The sequence below is a fragment of the Castor canadensis genome, chromosome 17 (genome assembly GCF_047511655.1).
Source record: "Castor canadensis chromosome 17, mCasCan1.hap1v2, whole genome shotgun sequence".
NCBI classification, from domain to species: domain Eukaryota; kingdom Metazoa; phylum Chordata; class Mammalia; order Rodentia; family Castoridae; genus Castor; species Castor canadensis.
The window spans coordinates 47,211,544-47,222,186 of NC_133402.1; the positions used below are offsets into that span (position 1 = coordinate 47,211,544).

A 10,643-nucleotide genomic window follows, 5' to 3' on the forward strand; every position below is an offset into this window, starting at 1 on the left:
ATGGACTGCGGGAAGATGGCGCACTTCTCTTCCAGGTATGAGTTAGTCTTGAACTTGGAACTTTTTGTTGCTAGAGATTGCCAGTTTAGAAAATTATGTTCTATACCTCTCTGGTTTTATCTTGCTTAAACCTTAAAAGACCCGAGGTTTTCCTTGAAAAAATCTGGAATTTAGCACTCCTAGTTAGACCCTATTTTGCTTTTGACTTTTAACCTTTTCAATTGCGTTGACCACCTAAGGAAGGGCTTTCCTTCCTCTTGTGTAAACAAGAGACTCAAAACTAAATGAAAAATCTGCCTCTGAAAAAGGTGGAAGGTATAGACAGATTCAATATTTAAAAAACCATTGAATAATGGACAAAAAAAACCTGCCTTTAACCTGAAAACTTCTAAATGGCAAGTTTAGTTAAAATACTTTATAAAATGTGATTTGTTCAATAACAGAGAATGCCATGCAGCTATATCTACATTCTTTTATGAAAACTCTGGGAAAAATGATCCTAAAAATTAGCTCAGTTCTTGCATCTGCCAGGAGAATTTAAGCATGAGGCAAAGATTTAGTAAAAGTAGCAGTAAAGTTTATTAGGAGAAGAACATGGAGGGAAAGAGAGAGAGAGAAGCATTTCTGTTCCCCACGCAGGAACTGGGAGCAAAGACTCAAAATGGTGGTTCCCAACTCCAAGTTTTTTACTGGAGAGCTGGGGAAATACACATGGTCAAAGGTAATGGGTCTGGGTGGCTGACATGGCTGACAAAAAGGGAGGGGGTTAATCTCCCAAATTACACCCAGTGACACCCACATCCCACCCAAGTCACAGAGACACTTTAGAACTTCCCTTTCATTCCTCTCCACCCATCCAAGGATCCTGGTGGCTTAACATCTCAAAGAGGAAAACAGAAGCAGGTAGCTCCTCTTTGTCTCCCTATTCCTGTAACTTTAGCATCTAAAAATGGGAGGCGGCCAGCTGTATTGGCTCTCCTTGTTCCAGTGTCCTTTAAATATTTATTTAAATAAAACGATTTCCCAGTCTCCTCTTATGGCCACGACTTATGTCTTAGCCGCTACCTATCACTATGCAGAAGAAGAAGATGTAGGTTATGTGGAATAAAAGATGAATGATTTATACCTACTTAAAATTTGTGCTTGCGATAGGACCTAGGAAATAATGATACATAATGAAAGAAGTTGGATGTTGGTGAGGCGTTTTCAACATTTTCTTTGTTACCTGAGTCAGCCACTAGAAAGAAAGAGAGAGGAAGGAGAGAGAGAACAAGAAAAGAAAGAGAGAAAAGCAGTGCTTTGCAACTTCTCCTTAACAGCCTTGTCCTTGTGAGAAGACCCAAGTGTGGACTCCATGGGTTTTATTTGCTTTGTTTTGCTAACAGATGTCCGGTTTCCTTTTCCTAGTGTGATTTTGCTCATGGCCATTTCCAACGCATTTGAACTGGGATTAGTTGCTGGTGAGAGAATTTTGTTCTTTTGATCACATTAAAAAACTTTTTTTCTCGTGGTGCTGGGATGGAATCCAAGGCCTCATGCCAGCTAAACAAGTGCTCTACCACTGAGCTACAACCCCCGCCCAGCCCTCACTTTTTTGTGCTTTTGAACACTAACAATTTTATTTATTTTATTTTACTTTTTTTTGTGGCAGAACTGAGGTTTGAACTCGGGGCCTCATGCTTGCTAGGCTCTACTACTTGAGCTACTCTGACAGCCCTTTTTGGTTAGATTTTTTCAAGTCAGGCTCTTGCAAATGAGTTGCCTGGGGCTGGCTTCGCACCTCAATCCTCCTGATCTCTGCCTCCCGAGTAGCTAGGATTACAAGTGTGAACCAATGGCATCTGGCTGAACACTAACGATTTTTCTGTGGCCTGACATACAGACTTAAGGCTTTGATTTTTGTCATTAAGGATTGGGCCAACATGAACTTGCACGTCCATCTTTGGGAGACCTCACCTTCAGAGATGACAGCATTCAGTCCCAGGAGCCTGCAATTCATTCTCGGTCTTTCCAGTTTGTGCCGTTCACGGGGATACAGGACAGTAAGACCTACCTGCCTTAGATCATCTCTGGCCTGCTCTCCACTGTCGCCTATGTATCTTCTAACACTTTCACCTAACAGGGCGGGTGCATGATTCCGGAATTGGGCTGGTGGTTGGACTGCTTTGAGTTAATGGAGGTTAGACAGGTACTGCGTTTTTGCCTCTCTGGAAAGATTTCCTTCACCTGATTCCATTCCATGTGAGGGGCCCAGGAACCATCACTGGCCTGTGCATGAAAATAATTTCCTTGCTGAAAGTTACAGGTAGCTAAAAAGCAGAGACCTGGTTTATAAATTCTGAGTCATCTGCAAAAATCCAGAGAGAGGAACTGGATGCTGTGATGTTTGTTTACAGGAATTGCCTTGGGATTTTTTCATTTCCTCCCCCTTCCTAGCTGTCTCCTCTTACATTTCAGGTAAGAAGCTAAACAAGACCTGCTGTCTGAATGGGGGGACCTGCGTCCTGGGTTCCTTCTGTGCCTGCCCCCCCTCCTTCTATGGACGGAACTGTGAGCATGATGTGCGCCACCGAGAGTAAGCCATTGAAGGGGGCGACGAGGGGAGGGGGAGCGTGGAGAGGAGCAGGAAGGAGAACGGGAATTTAAACTGTGTATTCCCGGTTATTCTTAGGCACTGTGGGTCTGTGCCACACGGAGCCTGGCTGCCCAAGAAGTGTTCCCTGTGTCGGTGCTGGCATGGCCAGCTCCACTGCTTTCCCCAGACGTTTCTACATGGCTGTGGTAAGTGGGACTTCCTCTTCCTTTCACCCTCTTAGGCCCCTCAGTCACCTGCTTATTAGCAGGGTCGCCCCTCCCACCCCCTGCCCTGCCAGAGCCTGGCAGTCAGAGTCCAGTACTGGAGCTCCCTCAGACATCTACAGTCTTGCTACCAGATGCAGAGTTCAATGTCAAGTCTACTTGACACTGATCTTCTGTACACATCTACTGAGGACAGTGAACAGGAAAAGATCTGGTGTCTAAAATACTAATAGTGCTCTCTTGTGTCCTTTCCTTTGGGCAGGGGACCCCAACAATTGTCAGGATGGGCCATTCAGTTAGAATCCACTCTGACAACAAATTCCACCAGTGTCTTTGATCTGCTCTTGTTTCTGGGAAACTTCTTCCTGGGTCCTAACAGGCCCCTGGTGATCTATCTAAGCACCCCTTCCCCTTACTCATTTTTACTTATTTGGAAGAGAAGAACAGACCAGGATGAGTTTTAAACCCACCTGGACTGAGTTTTTAGGACCATCCAAGTTCAGAGAACGTTCATAGTTTTGACCTGTAGATATCAGGAATTGAATATATTCAAGTACAGAAAGTTAATGAACCAAGATGTGACTCCACAGCCCACCAGGACAGGGACTGTGCCTTTGCCATTCATATCCTTGGTGTCAAGCCTGGTATAGGTATTTGGCAAGTGTGAGCGGAATGAATGGGGACCACAGTGAAGGTTTTTCAGGAGAATGTGAGTTTCATGTCCTCAGTCAGTAGGCTTCAACTGATTTTTAGATGATGCCATAGGCTAAACTGCCAGAGGGATTTCCTTTAATAACCAGTTGTCTCTACCTTCCAGGGGGTGGTGTGATGGATGGGTCCCTCGAGGCTTCCAGGACACCAGACTTAGCGCCGTCAGCATGGACCACTCTCATGCTAGCTGCCATCTGTCTTTCCATACAAAGTTGCTATTAATAGACATTTGCCTTTTTAATGGAAATGCAAGTTTAAAGGTTCTGCAGATTTCATGACCAGTAAAGGGCTGCTCCAGTGTCCTCTGACTAAAAGATGATTATCTGTCAGTTACCTTAACACAATCAATACATTTCTTTATTTCTCTCAAGAGGTTTATTTTCCACATACATTACACATGTGTATATAAATACCACAATGAGACCTGTTTGTGCAATTAATTTATGCTAATAAAATTTTTTATACGTGAACTGTGGTTATTTCTCGGTGGTGAAATGAATTATACATTGTGGTGAGTTTTTTCCCTTTGTGCATTTCTGTATTTTCTAAATTTTCCATAGAGGGAACGCACTGTATCTGTTGTCACATGGGATGTGACAACCATATCCTGCTTTCAACTGAGGGAGTCTGGGAGAACCAGGAGCTCCAGGCTGTGTGTGGTTTTCTTTCCTACTTTGTGCACTCTGTTGTATGTGGGGGGCGGGGGGATTTGATCCTATCACTTAGGAACTGTTCAATCCACAAATTGTGTTTTTCCAAATTCTCTGCAAAATTCCAAGTGGCTAGAGTTTTTTGTTCTGTTTTGTTTGCAATGCTCAATGGAAAGCAAGTCAAATGGGATAATCAGGAAACAGGCACAACAGAAAGTGCATGGCTACATCACACTGCTGGTACGGTTAAGTGAAATAAAGCATTTGTACATTAGGTTCTCAACAAATGCCACATTTCTACCTGTCGAAGAGTGCTTAAAAATATTTTTGGCTCATAATGGAAAATGTTTTTTGTAGAAAAACAATTTAGAAGTACTGGAAGCCAGACATAGTGGTGCACACTCTGTAATCCCAGCACTGGGGAGGCTGGGGCAGAAGGATCCCAAGTTTGAGAGGCCAAACTGGGCTGAATAGTAAGATCCTGTTCCAAAAAAGAAAGGAAGGAAAAGGCCTCTTTTTATTTGCATGGAAATAACCCATTGCCATGTGGTAGGTGAAGATGAGACTGTGTCTTGGTTCACATCTGTATGTAATTCTTTCTTTTACATAACACATTTTTTATGTAGCCCAGGCTAGCCTGGAACTCGGAATCCTCCTGTGTCAGCCAACACACCCCACCTTTTATTGATTAAGATAGGGTCTGACTGTTTACCCAGGCTGGTCTGGAACTGGGATCCTCCCTATCTCCTCCTGAGCAGCTAGAATTAAAGGCCATTAGAGCCTGGCCTTTTCCACTATTTTTTTGTTCTCATAGATATATGTTTGGGGAACCACAGACCACAAACTATTTACTATTTACTATTACTACAGAAAGCTAATTTGCCAATGCAAGACCTGGAGAAATCTTTCACCATCTTTGTGAAGAATAACAGAAGATTGGTTTGACACAGGGCATCACTGATCAGTTACACGGATCTGTAAAAATGGTGACTGGCTGAGATTAGTCACCTACTGAGAAATGAAAATGGTGTGTACACCGCTTTCACACCTCCCACTCTCTGTGCACCAGTTTCCCCAGGGCCGCTAATGCAGTTCCATTTTCATTACTGATTTATTGCAGTTGATTCGTTACAATTAGCTTATTACTAATGCTTTAAACCTGTTCTGATGGATTAATTATCAATATTAAGTCAACACTGATGATTTAAATCAGAAAAGAAACTCAGCCTTAAAACACTTTATTGGCCTTTTATAACGTCACTTCAAGTGAAAAGGGAGTTTTATGGGTTTGTTCAAATACTCTTAGAAGACCCTTCCTTATCCACATAGTCTAGTGGTGACAAGTTTAGGGATAAGGCCAAGCACAGTGGATCACACTTGTAAGCCCAGCTGCTCAGGAGACAGATTTCCAGCTCAGTCTGGCAGAAAAAAAAAAAAAAAAAGTTAGCAAGACCCCATCTCCACCAATAAACTGGTCATGGTGGCATGCACCTGTGATCCCAATTACACAGGAGGCATAAGTAGGTTTGCTGAAGCCAGCCTGAGCAAAAACATGAGACCCTATTCAAAAAATAACTAAAGGGCTGGTGGAGTGGCTCAAGCAGTAAGAGTGCTAGCCTAGCAAGCATGAGGCCCTGAGTTCAAACCCCAGCATCACTAAAATAAATAAATAAAGAGCTTGGGTACAGCTTCTATGTTTCTGCTATGTGGCCTTGGGCAAATGATTTACCTTTTCTGTGCCTTTGAGGGCTGATGTGAGGACTAGATATAAATTATTTCATTTCAAGATGAATGATGCCTCACCTATCACTCATGCCCTCTTAAGTGACTTTTAGACATAAGGAAGCTGTGGACTCTTTTCAGGAAGAAACACACATATGGCCGTGCACACTAAGGCATGTGTGAATTCTCAGGACTCCTTGACACCATTCATGGCCCATGGATCTCAGGTAAAGAGCCTTCTCTTTTTTTTCTCAAAAAAAATTTTTTTATCATTTTTACATTTACCCACATGTGTATACATTGTTTGGGCCATCTCCCCCTTCCTGTCCCCCCTACTCCCCCTATTCTGCCCTCTTCTTTTCCAATTTTGTTGAACAGAAAACATGAGATAATATGAAAGACATAGCGTTTTTGCTAGTTTGAGATAAAGATAGCTATAGAGAGATTCCTAGCATTGCTTTCATGCACTTCTGTATTACAACCCACCTTGGTTCATCTCTACCAGACCTCTTCACTACTTCCCGGTCCCCTTTCCATAGCAGCCTCTGCCAGTTTAAGATTACTATATTCGCTCTTATACAGTGAGCACATCAACTGCATTCAAGTTTTAGATTTCCTTCCCTTTCCCTATTCCTCCCATGCGTGTTCTCCCCTTAGTGTGTGACCCATGTCCAATAATATTACTGCATTTGTTTTGGGTCTATAATCCGCATATGAGGGAGAACATATGATTTTTGGCCTTCTGAGCCTGGCTAACTTCACGTCAAGATGATGTTCTCCAGTTCCATCAATCTACCTGCGAATGACAAAATTTCACTCTTCTTTGTGGCTGAGTAAAATTCCATTGTGTATAGATACCACATTTTCTTAATCCATTCATCAGTAGTGGGGCAGCTTGGCTGTTTCCATAACTTGGCTATTGTGAACAGTGCTGCAATAAACATGGGTGTGCAGGTGCCTCTGTAGTAACCTGAGTCACATTCCTTTGGGTATATCCCTAGGAGTGGGATTGCTGGGTCAAATGCAGATCTATGTTTAGTTTTTTAAGAAGTCTCCATATTGTTTTCTAAAGTGGTTGTACTAGCTTGCATTCCCACCAGCAGTGGATGAGGGTTCCTTTTTCCTCACATCCTAGTTAGTGATGAAGAACCTTCTCTGAACCCAGTGTGTGCTGAAACCAGAGATGATATTAAAACCCTTCATCTAACAAAATGAATAAAAGAAGATTTTAGAAAGACAAGGGCCAGGCAGGGCCCATCTTAGCTCTGGACTCTCCCAGTCCACCATGCTGCCCTCTGGTAACAGCAGCAGGCCTCTGGGATTACGCATTGGGAAGGCTGCTGGTTCCTGGAGGAGCCTGGAAAGTGGGGTCTTGAGGGAGAAGGGCAGGGGCCTCAAATTCAACAGCTGGCAGTCCCCTATGTCCAGCAGCAATCCTTGCCAGGACCTGTGGTCACACGCAGAGATCACTGCTTGCACTTCTGATGCAGGGTATTAGCCAGGCCATGAGCTGCACAAACTTTGGTGGCAGAAAAGAGAGAAACTCCCACTCCATGTCCCCTCAGTCTGACCCCTTCTCCATAAAGCCAGCCTCAGGATGGCCAGAGGGCTGCTCTGGGGGCAACTCTGCCCTTCCAGAACTAGCTCCCTTGGAACTCAAGGACGTGCCTGGGCCCGTGTGACTTGTCTCAGTGGCCTCATTTGGAGTGTCTGGAAAGACCCCAAAAATCCTTTGCCCAAAATAATCTTCCTGAAAGTACTGCCAGAGACTCTTCCCCTGTTCTCATTTTGCTTCAAGGAATGATCTGGAAGGTGCCAGCAAAAATGCTGGTGTAATCCCAGCAGCCCATGAGCTGTGTCCACCTCTTCAGCCAAGCAGGGGCTGCTTATCCAAGGTAACAGAATACAGATCACATTTACAGAGGGCTTGAAAAAGGTCAGGCCAAGAGAGACACAAGCCGTGTCAATTTTGTAGCTTTTGTCCTCTGCCATGGCTGATTTTCAATGAGGTCCTTGAAGATAAATCACCAGGGACAGGGACATCCAGTCCTCTACAGCATACGGTGGTCCAGTCTTCTAGTATCCCTCGGGGACACTGCAGCCTCAGAGGCAGACAGCTTCTTCCAGAAGCCCACGGTCCTGGCACTGTGTCTATGGGCTCTGTGGTAGGCAGGGGAAGCAAGTGTGCAGGTCAGCCCACTGCCCAAGGTCCTCTGTTGAATCCTGCCCTGTCTCTGGCAGGCAGCCCAGCTTTCCCAGGCCTGCCCCACTCAGACTCTTTCTCCTCCTCTCCAATTGCTCTTCCCATAGTAGGACCACCACTGTTTGAGGGACTCCCCATGCTTGTCTTATGTCTTCTGTTATATTTATTGTACTTTATGGGCCAGGCATGGTGGTACACAGCTATAATCCCAGATACTAGGAGGCAGCGATAGGAGGAGCACAGTCAGAGGCTGGCAGGGCAAAAATGTGAGACTGTTATCTAAAAAAAATAAACTAAACTCAAAAGGAATACAGGTGTGGTTCAAGTGACAGGGCACTTGCTTTGAGACCCTGAGTTTAATCCCCAGTACTAACCCCCTCCCAAAAAAACCCCAATATATTTGTAGTATTTCTTACCATTTTTCCTTGTCCTCCTTTATAACTCATTAAATTTGATGACATAACGGAAAATCACTTTGTCAACTAAAAAGTGTCTATAAGATTGATAGTTCACTTTTTATCACGGCAGGATCACAAGTGTAACTCAGGACTCTTGACCTTGCCATTGGTCTAGAGTAGCCTGGAAGTCAGGAATCAGACTGAGAAACAACTCAGGAAGACAGAAGACCTCACTCAGCTGTCTCCTGTTTAAGAATCCTCACACTCCTGTTAAAGGGACCCAGGTTTGCCCAAGGTTAAAGCCACCAGAGATGGTCATGCAGAGACCTCTTTACTTATGGTGGCCATCTTTCACAAATGAGAGATAGAGGGGTGGGGAGGGTGGGAGGAAAGGGGGCAGGGAGGAGAAGAGAGAAGAGGAGAGGAACATACTGAGTGGTAAGGTCACCATGCTTCTGTCGTCTTGGCCGTGTACACCTACCTGTCTATATTAGGCGATGTGATCTTTTGGGGCTGTGCATCCATGAGGTTTTCCATAAATCCTCAAACACATCATAACAGAAGTTGAACACTTACCTTGTGGCTAATGAAATTGAGCTGTCAAGGGTTCCATGGGGTGAACTGGATTCCAGAACCTATAATCATGGACTCCAAGCCTCACTTTCTATAAAACAAACCCCAAAACCCCATCCTAGGACTACATGCATATGGTCCTTGTTATTGTTTATTTTCTTTTCATTTTTGCAGTACAGAGTTTGAACTCAGGGTCTAATGCTTGCTAGCCCAGGCACTCTACCACTTGAGCCACACCACCAGCCCTTTTTGATTTAGTTATTTTTCAGATAGGGTCTCACACTTTTTTCCCAGGCTAGTCTCAAACTTTGATCCTCCTACCTCCACCTCCTAAGTAGCTGGGATTACAGATGTGCACCAAGGTGCCCAGACCATGGCCCTGTGCTCTTTAATTGACCACATTGGCTAATAGTCAGTTTTCATTAAGTGTCAAGAATTCAACTTTGAATCTCACTTCCTTGCTTTTTTAAATGATGACCACACATGTGGACATGCTTTAGAGAAGTATGGCTCAAATTACAGAATCTTAGTGTATGGCTAAAATTCTGTATGGCTATTTACTATCTAGATTTAATGTACCCAAAATACATCCCAATTTCAACCAGCTTCAGAACAACTCAAGAACACTTTCTTGCTTTGAGACCAGGCAGGTTTGAGTCCCAGTCCCACCATCGACAGCTGTAGGATCATGGTCACCTTATTCAGCCTTTCTCAGCTTGGATTTTCAGGGAAGGTAACTTTAGATAAGGACTCTCAGAGAAGAACTGCAATATAACATAAAATTCCCCACAATGTGACACACAGAAATATCATTTCCATCTTCTCCTTTCCTTTCCTTTAAGAGAAATTTAGGCTCCTCTGCATACACTTACACATTCTGTCTTCCCACTACTTTTTCCTTCCTTCTGACCGTGAGATGATGAGATAAATAATACGTCCTGTGTAAAAGCATCCTGCGGTTCCAGAGGAAACAGAGCCCATCCGTGGAGCATTCATTAGGAAGCAACACTATTGTTAGTTGATAGGAAGGACTGTGCTCCTGGTCTGAGAAGAACTTTCCTGGTCTGGTCAGCCCATGCCAGAAAAGCAGCCAAGTGAAAGCTAGAAATATCACATGACCCATATAAATACTCCAGGTGTCACAAAACTGATATTTCTAAGAGACTGGGATCTGTTGAAGAAAATGTGTTGCCTCCACCCTCCTACCCTGATGTCTACCCTTGACTTTGAACTTGACCTTGAACTTGTCCATACAGGGTCGGACCATGGTTGAGAGGTGGTCCTTGCATCTCAGCAATGAATGCAAGCATCTTTCTCTGATGAGAAGCTTCTCAGTCCCACCACAAAGGCCAGAGATGGCCCTTCCCAGGGCCTCTGCCACATCTACACACTGGGCTGCACTTGTGCTTCCTGCTGACCCTCTCTGACCCATGACTCATAACTTCTCTGGCTTCCACTCAGTCCTCACACTCATACAGGTCGCCCCCTTCCTTAGAAATGGGCTCTCACAAAGTCTCCTCTGTGAAGCTGCTTGCTGGACCAGGTTCCCACCCTTCTTGGAGCCCAATCAATTTTTGATGGTTAGGA

The 10,643-nt window shown here is 44.2% G+C and overlaps 1 protein-coding gene across 1 annotated transcript; it reads left to right on the forward strand.

Moving 5' to 3' along the window:
* Cripto (cripto, EGF-CFC family member) lies at window positions 1-3,732 on the forward strand. Its single transcript, XM_020167050.1, has 6 exons — window positions 1-35; window positions 1,408-1,460; window positions 1,911-2,042; window positions 2,458-2,575; window positions 2,672-2,781; window positions 3,617-3,732. The coding sequence occupies exons 1-6, from the start codon at window positions 1-3 to the stop codon at window positions 3,730-3,732; spliced, it is 564 nt and encodes a 187-aa protein (XP_020022639.1).
* The last annotated feature ends 6,911 nt before the right edge of the window (window positions 3,733-10,643 follow it).